The 13,345-nt window shown below is 41.2% G+C and overlaps 1 protein-coding gene across 1 annotated transcript in view; it reads left to right on the forward strand.

Moving 5' to 3' along the window:
• Positions 1-11,584, forward strand: part of swap70b (switching B cell complex subunit SWAP70b) — a 121,260-nt gene extending 109,676 nt beyond the window's left edge. Inside the window, exons 10-12 of the mRNA XM_072272616.1 lie at positions 2,086-2,284; positions 6,307-6,403; positions 10,144-11,584. Coding sequence (XP_072128717.1) covers positions 2,086-2,284; positions 6,307-6,403; positions 10,144-10,256 — 409 coding nt within the window. The 3' untranslated portion in view covers positions 10,257-11,584. The remainder of the gene's footprint in view (positions 1-2,085; positions 2,285-6,306; positions 6,404-10,143) is intronic.
• Positions 11,585-13,345: the final 1,761 nt, after the last annotated feature.

A 13,345-nucleotide genomic window follows, 5' to 3' on the forward strand; every position in this document is an offset into this window, starting at 1 on the left:
AAACAGCAGAAATAGAAACCACTTTGGAGTCCAGTATTGCTATAAACTACTACTATTTATTAGTAACTATGCAATACAGTAACATAAGTGTAGATAAATCAAACAGGTCAGCAATGATTATATATAAAAGTAAGTGTGGATTATATATGTATGAAAACCAAGCTTCTTTCAGTCTAGGGGTAAAAGATACAGTCTTACAATGTTGAGTAAAGTTCAGTTCAGTTCGTGGTATGTAATTGAATAGTGATGGAGAGAGAGAGAGAGTGAGTTGAGTCTTCAGGTGAGCTGTTGCTGTCGATCTTCTCGTCCTCCAAAATCCTTCACAAGTCACCGACTGTGACTTTAACCAGGGGGACCGGTTTTCCTGTGGTGGAGCTATCACCCCGGCAAGGATGGACACATAGGCAACTCCCCACCAGTCAACCCCTTCTTCACCGCTGGAATAGTAATTTGGATCGATCCCCCTGATTGATCCTCCAAAACCCACTTTCTCTGTGGGCACAACAATGCTCAGTGTCCAGATCATGTGTCCTGAGGTCTGTATCATCTGACCTCCTATTTATTTCACCAGGCTGAGCATCACCTGTCATTCAAAGAGTCCCTCCTTCCATTGTCTGCAAAGAAATGCAAGCAGGCAACAACTCCTTGAAAGTAACATCAATAATGTCCTGTCGGTCACCATAGCAACTTTTGAGCCGCTCGGTGCTATCTCCAAACCCAACTCAGTAGAAATCCAAATTTACATCCAATGCCTTAAAGTGAGAGTCCAACCATTAATCTTTGTCTCTCTCCCTCTCTTTTCAAAAGCAACACATTGGTGGTAAATAACTCTCTCTCTGTCTCTCTTCAAACAGTTAATAGGGGCACTCCTGGATCCCCTCACAGTAGAAACGAGCAGTGCGGGATAACGGAACTGTGAGCTTGGTGGCAGTGATGCACATCAAAGTGGGAATAAACGGGACCTTTTCAGAATGGCAGGCAGTGACTAGTGGGGTACAGCAAGGCTCAGTGCTGGGACCCCAGCTGTTTACAATATATATTAATGACTTAGATGAGGGAATTAAATGCAGCATCTCCAAGTTTGCGGATGACACGAAGCTGGGTGGCAGTGTTAGCTGTGAGGAGGATGCAAAGAGGATGCAGGGTTACTTGGATAGGTTAGGTGAGTGGGCAAATTCATGGCAGATGCAATTTAATGTGGATAAATGTGAGGTTATCCACTTTGGTGGCAAGAACAGGAAAACAGATTATTATCTGAATGGTGGCCAATTAGGAAAAGGGGAGGTGCAATGAGATCTGGGTGTCATTATACCCCAGTCTTTGAAAGTGGGCATGCAGATACAGCAGGCGGTGAAAGAGGTGAATGGTATGCTGGCATTCATAGCCAGAGGATTTGAGTACAGGAGCAGGGAGGTGCTACTGCAGTTGTACAAGGCCTTGGTGAAACCACACCTGGAGTATTGTGTGCAGTTTTGGTCCCCTAATTTGAGAAAAGACATCCACGCCATAGAGGGAGTACAAAGAAGGTTCACCAGGTTGATTCCTGGGATGGCAGGACTTTTATATGATGAAAGACTGGATGAACTAGGCTTATACTCGTTGGAATTTAGAAGATTGAGGGGGGATCTTATTGAAACATATAAAATTCTAAAGGGATTGGACAGGCTAGATGCCGGAAGATTGTTCCCAATGTTGGGGAAGTCCAGAACGAGGGGTCACAGTTTGAGGATAAAGGGGAAGCCTTTTAGGACCGAGATGAGGAAAAACTTCTTCACACAGAGAGTGGTGATTCTGTGGAATTCTCCGCCACAGGAAACAGTTGAGGCCAGTTCATTGGCTATATTTAAGAGAGAGTTAGATATGGCCCTTGTGGCTAAAGGGATCGGGGGGTATGGAGGGAAGGCTGGTACAAGGTTCTGAGTTGGATGATCAGCCATGATCATACTGAATGGTGGTGCAGGCTCGAAGGGCCGAATGGCCTACTCCTGTACCTATTTCCTATGTTTCTATCAATGTGGAAGGATGTAGTCATTTAGACCAGAATGCTATTAACTTTGCCATCATTTTATTAATTTGTTGACATAGATTACTGGAAGAGGAGTGCAGTAAACGACAGGATTTGGAGAAGCTTCACTTACAGCAACAACAAACTATCCAAATGACTGAAGCAGAAAAGCAAGAACTACAAAATGAACGAGCCAGAAAAGATCAGGCGCTGGAAATAGCAATGAAGCAACTGGAAGAGCTTGAGCAAGAGAGGAAGCAAGCTCTTGCACAATATGGGGTAAGATGGTAACACATTAGTTTAGAAAACATCTTGTTAAGCAGTCACCTGATAAGTCACATGAAGTTTCTTATTCTTGAATGCCAATCAACACATTCTGTTCTGTTGTTAAACATAAAATGCTGAATCAATCAAATTTGTTTGTTCTGGTTTTCCAGTTTGGTATCATCCAGAAGTAACTACAGATTTTTCGAAATACTGAGTCAATTTCTAAATTTAGCTATCTAGTTTACTATGTTTCAAATATTAAAAAATCAAATCGACATATAACAAGTACCTTATGTGAAACTGTTACAGGGTTTTATTTAGAATCAGAATCAGGTTTATTATCACCGGCATGTGACCTGAAATTTGTTAATTTAGCAGCAGCAGTTCAATGCAATACACAATCTAGCAGAGAGAAAAAAATAAATAAAATAATACACAATAATAATAAACAAATTATGTGTATTGAATAGATTTTTTAAAATGTGCAAAAACAGAAATACTGCATATTTTAAAAAAAATGAGGTCGTGTCCAAGTCTTCAATGTCCATTTAGGAATCAGATGGCAGAGGGGAAGAAGCTGTTTTTGAATCGCTGTGTGTGTGCCTTCAGGCTTCTGTACCTCCTACCTGATGGTAACAGTGAGAAAAAGGCATGCCCTGGGTGCTGAAGGTCCTTAATAATGGATGCTGCCTTTCTGAGATGTCCTAAAGATGTCCTGGGTACTTTGTAGGCTAGTACCCAAGATGGAGCTGACTAAATTTACAACCTTCTGCAGCGTCTTTTGGTCCTGTGCAGTAGCCCCTCCATACCAGACAGTGATGCAGCCTGTCAGAATGCTCTCCACGGTACAACTATAGAAGTTTTTGAGTGTATTTGTTGACATGCCAAATCTCTTCAAACTCCTAGTAAAGTATAGCCGTTGTCTTGCCTTCTTTATAACTACATCGATATGTTGGGACCAGGTTAGATCCTCAGAGATCTTGACACCCAGGAATTTGAAGCTGCTCACTCTCTCCACTTCTGATCCCTCTATGAGGATTCATATGTGTTCCTTCATCTTACCCTTCCTGAAGTCCACAATCAGCTCTTTTGTCTTACTGATGTTCAGTGCCAGGTTGTTGCTGCGGCACCACTCTACCAGTTGGCATATCTCACTCCTGTACACCCTCTTGTCACCACCTGAGATTCTACCAACAATGGTTGTATCGTCACCAAATTTATAGATGGTATTTGAGCTATGCCTAGTCACACAATCATGGGTATAGAGAAAGTAGAGCAGTGGGCTAAGCACACACCCCTCAGGATGCGACAGTGTTAAGTTCCCAGTTAGTTTGCAAGTCCCATGAAAATTTGTTGTACTAGGACACAGAAGTAATATAGAGTAAAGAGTTTACATTAGGATCGACTTTATGATCACTGATATATGTTGTGAAATAAGTTTTTTTGTGGAAGCAGTACATACTGCAAGACATAGAAGTTACTGTAAGTTACAAAAGTAACTTCTGAAATCTGATGGCAGAAGGGTAGAAGCTTTTCCTAAAACAATAAGTATGGGTCTTCAGGCTCCTGTACCTCCTCCCCATTGATGGCAATATGAAGAGGACGTGTCCCGGATGGTGGGGGTCATTAATGATGGATGCTGCATGCTTGAGGTGCTGTCTCTTGAAGATGTCCTCAGTGGTGGGGAGGGTGGTGCTCGTGATGGAGCTGCCTGAGCCTTTTTCAATCCCATGCATTGGAGCTTCCATTGCAGGCAGTAATGCAACCAGTCCGAATGCTCCCTACCATACATTTGCAAAAGTTTGCCAAGAGTCTTTGAGGACAGACTAAATCTCCTCAAACTCCCAATGAAGTGGAGCTGCTGGCATGCTCTCTTTGTGTTTGCATCAACGTGTTGGGTCCAGGATATATCCTGAGATGTTGATGCCCTGGGATTTGAAGCTGCCCACCCTTTCCTGCGCTGACCCTCAATGAGGGCTGGTGTATGTTCTCCCGATGCCCCCTTCCTGAAGTTCACCATCAGTTCCTTGGTTTTGCTCACCTTGAGTGTGAGATGATTGTTCAAACACCACTCAACCAGCTGATCTATCTGACCCCAGAATGTATTGTCATCACCATCTGATACTACTGTAGTGATGGAATGAATGAATAACTGTAAAATAATGTGAGATTTGGCATACTCTGATTATTTGTATTTGAGCAGTGACGATTTGATGGAGGTTTTAAAAAAAGTATTAGTTTATTATCATTTCTATTTTTATAGGTTGGAAAATTGGTAACAAAGAATGGTCAACTTAAATCCCTAAAGGAAGGTGGGGGAGGTGGCATTTACAGAGAAAATCATTGAAACCTAGTAAGTGTTGTCACCGAGGCTTGAGTAAGCAGTTTTTGCACAGTTCAAAGGAAGGTTGGATTAATACTGAAAGCCTCAATGTGGCAAGAGCATGTTAACTGGATTGTTTTTGGATTGCTTCAGTAAAGCTCTAACTTGGGAACCTCCTTGTAAAGCATTGCTCCACTTGGAATGTTCTGTTCCTTTGCTCAAATATGCTGCAGCTTTTAGGAAACATATCAAATCTCACTTTGACCTTGGAATACAGTACAAAGGATATGGCTATCTAAGCAAGAATGGCATTCACGACCAATTCAGATGTAATGAGGAAATACATGTACACACGCTGATAACTATGAAGTCATTAGTTCAGCCATGTCTGTGTTTGTCCAAATGTGTCTATACCCTATATTAAATTAGACATGTACTGTACTCTGAAATGTAGCCAGTTTGCATTACAGTACCATATCTTCCTTGTTTTCATTGTCACATCCCTCATGACGTTAACACAATCCCTTCTCCTCACTCCATTCCCTCTTTCTCCACGCTGCCACTGAAAGGACTGAAGATGGGTGATCAGACGATCACATACTGTATACCTGGGCATTCCGGATGTTGGAACTGTACAACCCTACCTCAGATGCCTCATGTCTTCTGTTCAACTTTTACATGGTGATTATTGGATCAGTTGAGAAGACTGCTGTGGATGTTATATGCATTCAGGCACCAAATTGAATTTACATCGAGGGGCAAGGTTTTCTTGAGGGTTGGGAGGATTGAAATTGGAATATAGATAACATAGGGTTCATGGAAGCTTGAGAAGAATTGGGTTCAGTGATCCCAGATTTTTACTGCCTTTAGACGATGAAGGTATGCCCACAGTGTGTTCAATACTTCCAGGAGTTTAAACCAGTAATGTGCATTCAAGTCAGGATGAAAAAAGTAAAATATTTTATGGACCCTTCGAGTATTTGGCCAATGCCCAAGGATTTTGATGATGACCCTCAGCAGTCATAATCGTTTTGCTTTGTGTATAATATGATTCAGGATAGCAGGAAGTCCCCCATTATCACATCTCTCCATTCTCCCTCCCTCCATCAGCTGCCCCAAGTCTGATGCTTATTACCTTGTTTTACTTGTCATCTTGTGGATTTTAGTCTGATGAGTGTTCTTGTTGTGATAGAGTGACGAGGGAGGTTTCTAGTTGTTCAGAGCAAGGTGTACATGTGTGGTGTCTTGCTGTGGGGAAGGGGAATGAGCTGTAAGAGTTGTCTGCAGGGAAGAGCAGCAGGTGCACACTGGCAGGACAGTGACACTGCTTTGTGAACCTGTCGGAACAGCAAAGCTTTTGCAAGCTGAGACCAACCTATCAGATGCTCAGAGCAGCAGCCTGAGGAAATACTTAGATATCCATTAACTCACCCTGCATGATCTTGGACTTGGTATCAAAGTTCTTGAATCAAGAACAGGAAATTGGAAAGTTCCTGATCTTGTCCCAAGAAGCAGCTCTTTGATGATTTGATCTCTTTGAAACCATATGCATGTCAAATAGGCAAATGAGCTCTTGAGTGACCAACTACAGGAATGATTGGGACTTTGGAACTTCAACCTGAGAAAAAGGCACAACAGTAACATTGGAAAAATTCAGAGGCATTAAAATACTGCAATAACCTGATGCAACTTTTCATTAAATTTGTAACAGGAAGTGGCAAAAAAATTAGAGTTGGCGACGAGTAAGACAAGGAACTGGAAGGACAAGGTGGCACATCATGAAGGGTTGCTCCGACTCATACAGCCAGGTAAGAAAACTGAGGGAGGGAGGGAACATCGACTCAGACCATGCGAGGCCTGCATCGGGCATTTTCATGCCTTACAAGGCGCAGATTGGAAGTCTGTATGAGGCGCCACTCCTCGCGCAGACACTAGAGCAATGTGTGATTAAGTGCCTTGCTCAAGGGCACGAACACGCTGCCACAGCTGAGGCTCGAACTAGCGACCTTGAGGTAACTAGATGAACACCTTAACCACTTGGCCACGCGCCCAACACAAAAACTGAAGCAATTATCAAATAGCATTACTGTGTTAGAATAGTATTTCACACACACATAACCAGTGGCAAGCTTTCAGCATTGCACCTTACAGGTGGAAAACCAAAATAAAAGTCACTGGACAGTCAGTCATTTTATATATTGTCCAGATGCCTCTTGCTTATTCTTACGTACAGTGAATAATGTTAATATTCATTTCTATAAACCATTCTAGTGAACTATACATTGCTGGACCCGGCTGGTGGAGTAGTGGTATCAGTGCTGGACTTCGGGATGAAAGGTCCCGAGTTTGAATCCAGCCGGCTCCCCTGCACGCTTTCCATTGGTGCTGGGTTAAGAGCTGATGATCTCTTTGGAAACTCACCTGGCAGAAGGCAATGGCAAGCCACTGTTGTAACTTGCCTCGTACGCGGTTCCCCTCTACGTCAGAGAGGCCTAGAGGGATATCGTCCGCTAACCGGAGAGACTCCGGATGCGACGTACCTTTCCTTTCCATTATACCTTGCTGAATTGTTTTAATACTCAAAATTGACCAGGTATCATAATTCACCAGTTCACCATAGATCTAAGTGTTAAATTGGAAAATGGAGGTTAGAAAGATTTTTCTTCAGGATATTTAAAATGAAATGTTAATGTGTAGTTTGTAATCTGTTCTGTTTTCTCTTGCTGAAGTAACATGTCTAAAGACCTGATAATTGACATCACTTGTATGTCTCTGAAGTCAACGCATTTGGAAAGTCTGGATTTGTGATATTGATGGAACTTAAATCAGTACGTGGATCTATGACTTTGTGGTCATTACAGAGACTTGGCTGTCACAAGGACAGGAATGGCTGCTGGTTGTTCTGAGATATAGATATTTCAAAAGGGACAGGAAGAGAAATAAAAGAGGTGGGAGATGGCATTGGATAGGTATAGGAGCAGATGGTATGGGAATATATTTAATTGGGGGAGGGTGAATTATGATACTATTAGGTGAGAACTTGAGAGTGTAAATTAGGAACAGATGTACTCAGGGAAATGCACAATGGAAATGTGGAGGTTGTTTAAGGAGCACTTGTAAGGGCTCTGGCTAGGTTCATCTCATCGAGGCAGGGGAAAGAATGGTTTGGTCATTGAAATGTGGTTGACACGAGAAGTGGAGTATCTAGTCAAAGGAAGAAAGAAGCGTATTTAAGATTTTGGAACCAAGGATCAGACAAAGTTCTTGAGAGTTATAAGGTAGCTAGGAATGAACTTAGGAAGGGACTTAGGAGAGCTAGAAGGGGACATGAGAAGCAGTGGCCGAAGCATTAAGGTGTTCTAGACGTATGTGAAGAACAGAAAGATGACTAGAGCGACGAAGACTCATCAGGTTAAAAGAGGAAACGTGTCTGGAGTCACAGGAGGCAGAGGGAGTTTCTTAATGAATGTATTACTTCAATATTTACCACTGAGAGAGGCCTTGATGATTATGAGAACAACATAAAGCAGGCTGATACGGCTGAAAATATTGATGCCAAGAAAGAGGATGTGCAGGAATTTTTGCAGACCATCAGAATAGATAAGCCTTGGGGCCATTCGGGGTATACCCTAGGTTACTGTGAGAAGCGAGGGAAGAGACTGCTGTACTTTTGTGATGGTCTTTGTGTTCTTGTTGGCCTAGGAGTAGTACCAAATGATTGGAGAGTGGCAAATGTTATTCCTTTGTTTAAGAAGGGTAAGGGGTAATTCTAGCAATTATAGGTCACTGAGTCATATGTCAGTGGTGGGCAAACTATTGGAGAGCATTCTTAGAGACAGGATTGCGAACATTTGGAGAAGCGTAGTCTGGTTTGGGTTAGTCAGCATGGTTTTGTAAGGGGCAGGTTGTGCCTTATGAACCCGATTGACTTCAATGAAATGACAAAATAAATCGATGAAGGTAAGAACAGTGTATGTGGTGTATATGGAGTTTAGGAGGATATCTGACAAGGTTCCCCATGGTAGGCTGATTTGGAAAGTCAGGAGGCATGGGACCTAGAGAAACGTGGCTGCGTGAATTCAGAATTGGATTGTCCACAGAAGGCAAAGGAGTGAGCTTAAGAGGAGACCTAGGAGAGCTAAAAGGGGACATGAGAAAGCCGTGGCTGACAGGGTTAAGGAAAACTACAGGGTGTTCCAGATGCATGTGAAGAACAGGGGGATGACTAGAGTGATGGAAGACTCATCAGTGGATGGGGTGTATTCTACCTGGAAGTCGCTGACCAGTGGTGTTTTGCAGGGATCTGTTCTGGGACTCTTGCTCTTTGTGATTTTTATAAATGACTTAAGGACGTGGATTAGTAAGTTTGTAGATGACACAAAGGCTAGTAGTCTTGTGGATAATATAGAACGTTGGTGTAGGTTACAACAGGATGCTGATTGGATGCAGAGCTGGGCTAAGAAGTGGCAGATGGAGTTCAATCCAAAAAAGTGTAGTGATGCACTTTGAAAGTTTGAATCTGAAGGCAGAGTAGGGTTGTAGCCCTCTTCATAGCAGTGTGGAGGACAGAGGGATCTTCAGGTCCACGTCCATAATTGTTGTGCAAGTTGATAGGGTGGTTAAGAAGGCATATGAAGTTTTTGGCCTTTAAGAATTGGGTTCAAGAGCTGTGAACTAATTTTGCAGTTCTATAAAACTGGTTAGACTATATTTGGAATTGCCTTATTGTAGGAAGGATGTGGAAAATTTAGAGAGTGTGCAGAGGAGATTTACCAAGAGTCTAACTGGATTGCAGAGAATATTTTAGGAGGAAAGCTTGAGCAAGCTAGGGCTGTTCTTTCTGGAGTGAAAGAGAGTGAGAGGTGACTTGATAGGGGTGTATAAGATTATAAGAAGCATTCATAGAGTAAACAGCCAGCCCCTTTTCCTATGAAAAGGCACAATTTTAAGGTGATTGGAGGAAAGTATGGGGGATGTCATATGGAGGTACAGTATTTTACACAGAGTGGTAGGGTAGAGGCAGATACACTAGACTTTTCAGAAACTCTTAGATAGACACATGGGCGGAAGAAAAAAGGAGGGTTATGTGCGAGAGAAGAGTTAGATTGGTCTTGGAGGAGGTTAAAAGGTTGACTATTGTTATTGACTCAGATGCTTTAAGATGTGCTGGTTGATTAATTTTTATTGCACTTTTTTCATAGCTTTATTCTGGCTAAATCATTAAAGCATTTTGTCAGATCCATTACTTTCAAAGTACTTCATTTTTGATTTATTCTTCTCTTGTGTTTAGATTCTTCCTAATTTATTTTATATTGCAAAATATTAATACTGGTAACATGATCTGTTAACATTTTTGTTACTGAGACCAGATAGACTGCAGTGGAGTTTAAAAATTGAAATGGAGATCTGAAGCATATGTCAGTAGGAAAGAGATAGTAAGTGTTCTTTGGAAAATATTGAGCTGGTCCTGTTGTAGTTATTTTTAAAGTCCTCTTCGCCCTGTACATTGAATGGCTCCTTCTGATAGTTTGTTAATTGTTGTTTGTAGGTTCCAAGGGCCCTCAGCTGATCACTAATTGGGGACCGTCTGCCTTCACAAAGGCTGAGTTGGACCTCCGGGAAAAGAACTGGCAGAAACAAAAAAATGCAGCAGCACAGTAATACATGTTAAATATTGGACTGTATTTTGCCAGGCGCGTACTCTACTACACACTGGAAGAAAATGCCAAGGACGTGTTCTTTGTGGAAGCAGTAGTGGTTTGACATGAAGTATTTTATACTAAAGTGTTAATATTCTGTGTCCAACTACACAGCGAACAAAAGAGGAGGACGGTCCATTTGAAATTCATATGTACTTTTACTGAATGTCCTGATTTCTTCAAATATTCTTAAATTTTGATTTCAACATTCTGTAACGTTTGCAATAGGTTTGAAAATATTTCTTTTTTGCTTGCCTCTTCGATTGCATTTACACTGGAAACTTGGAGCCAGGCATGACTCTGTTGGCTTAGTTGAGTAATTTTAAAACAAGATAAAAGTCAGATTACATTATGGATTTCATTTAAGGAACTTTAAAAGAAAATTACATAGAGGCATGAAATGGGAAATTCCTACATCTTTATATGTAACTTTTCACTGGTCAGATACTGTGCAATCACAGTGCCATGCCATGAGTCGTTAAACCCTGATGTGGTAATATTCAGTTAGGTGCTTGATATTATACTTAACTCAGCAGGATCTCAAGATATGCTTACCAAGGTGGAAAGTTGTACATGGGTATTTGTAACCATGTATTCCTTACTTACTTAACAGTATGATGCTTTCTAAATCCTAAAATAATTAGCCTGTACTAGGATTAAGTTCCCATGTATTTAACTTAGATGTGTCAGTGAAATGGTTATTAAGAAAATAAAGTAGATTGATGACAGTGAGTGCTCTAACCTGAGACACAATTGAAAGTATGTCAGATTTTTTTTTTCTTGACTGCACTAAGGATGTGCAAAATACTGCCCTCCGGTAAGAGTGCTGAATTGCAGGTAATTTATACAGTGACTCATTATTAAGTTAGCTAATTAAAAAGCAGAGTTTTAAGTTGGCTCTTAAAATAATGGAAGTGTCTTTCCTTTTGTCTAAATGCATATTAGGAGTGAATGCAAACTAAATCTATCTATTTGCAGTTAATTGCTTGTGTATTTTATGAAAAGATATATTATGATTATTGCATATTCCCTAATTGAATAGATACCATGGGCAGTTGAAGCAGTTGTATTCTATTTGCATCCACCCAGAGTTCCTTGATTTGGATGTATTTATTTTAAGCATTGTCTACCCTTCAACACTTTTGTCATTAGGATAATTGAATCATATGCACATGAGTTCCACACTGCAGTGCCAAAGGACTTTTCACCAGCACCAAGTTATTTTTACAGATATAAATTTTAACTTATCCTCACATAGATAGAACCACCATAAATTGAAGAAAAATATCCCAATAAAAATACTGAAAAAATGGGCCACTTATAGACAACATCATCTTGAAGAAATCAATGCTGGAAACGTCAAAGCAGCCGGTGGGGAAGGAAACTTCATTAATTGCAGATTAATTTTTCCACTAGGTCTCACAGAAGCTGTTGCTTTGTTGTATTGATTACATTGATGAATTGTATTGCCAGAAGGCACATGAGATGCTGATACTGGTTAATTTGCTTTGCTGTCGAGATGAATGGTAGTGCAGTAAGTCAATTGATGCATGCCTTTGACTGGTATAAATGGGATTTAAGGCACACTGAAATAATCCACATGGTTATCTTATTTATATCAGGAAGAAGTTCAGATTGCATCCATTGTCCCTGCATAATTAGCCGATCTCTTTCTAGTTGGTCACCTGCATTGCTGTTTTGCAGAAGGAAAAATTGCCCAGAACTCACATTCCTGTTGAGAATCTATTAGAGGTGCAATTCTGTCAGTCTTTAACAAGAGCAAATTTTAGCATGATTTCCTGTTGCTTCCCCAACTCCTAAACTTACATCTTCCCTAATCCTTAGCAAGTCAGTGGTGTAGAAGTTCTGTCGCATGGGAAAACAATTTTTAGGTGCTGTGTGGTGCAATATTGATTTAACTGCTCTGCACACACAATGCTGGAGGAACTCAGCAGGCCAGGCAGCATCTATGGAAAAAAGTACAGTCGATGTTTCGGGCCAAAACCCTTCAGTGGTCCTGCTGAAGGGTTTTGGCCCGAAACATCGACTGTACTCTTTTCCATAGATGCTGCCTGGCCTGCTGAGTTCCTCCAGCATTTTGTGTGTGTTGCTCGGATTTTCAGCATCTGCAGATTTTCACTTGTTTGAGATATAAAAGTGCTTGATTTTCCAATCATCAGAAATGTACCAGAATGAAGTCACTGTTCAAATAAGGACCATTTATGCTCGAACCAACCTAAATTGAAGAGAGAAAAACTTCACTTTGGGAGTGTTCTGGAATATTTTCAGTAGAACCAACTCTTCTGTGGCTTTTCTTGCTATTTAAAGAGACTACTGGTGTCAGGAGACTAGAATGGTCACACTTCGAAGTTCTGCAGTCCATTTAACCATCTTATAAGGTCTACAGGAGGAGTGTTTATTTTTCCAGCATTTAGTCTTTGTAGTAATACCCTTGGCGGAACACATTACTTAAGATTGTTGTTATGGTCACTCATCAGTGCATTAAAAAAGTTGTCCAAGCAATATGAAGAAAATGACTTTATCTATTTTGATTATAACAGGGATCTCCTCAGCCACTGGGATCTGCACACATTGCTGGTCTTCCATGAGTACAGTTGGCCGTTGATGCCATTTATGTCCACAACAACTCCTCTAAATAACTAAGACATTGTGAATAGGAAAAGGTTTTTGTTCCCTCAATCTGCAGGTCTTCATGGTCCCAAGAATCCCAAGAAGAATTTCCTCTTGGTGAATGCCGTGTTTTTGGGGAACATAAACATGTTCTTCGCTGATGGATCTTTGTCAGATAGTGGAAGTGCTGAGAGGGATGGGTACGAAGGAACAAAGGTAGCCCTCAACCTCCCTGGCTGGATTCTCATACCAGTGTTCTCACCCACCATAGCGATTGAGGGCTATGTGTGTACCAGGATAGCAGTGAAAGTGAACTTGGTTTCCTTTAGACGTTATGCTGCTGCCTCTATCAATCCAAAGGCCACGGCAGTGTGAACCGAGCCAATGTGGAATCTTCTCATTGTCTGCACAATTTAACAG

The sequence above is a fragment of the Mobula birostris genome, chromosome 11, assembly GCF_030028105.1.
Source record: "Mobula birostris isolate sMobBir1 chromosome 11, sMobBir1.hap1, whole genome shotgun sequence".
In the NCBI taxonomy this organism is placed as follows: Eukaryota; Metazoa; Chordata; class Chondrichthyes; order Myliobatiformes; family Myliobatidae; genus Mobula; species Mobula birostris.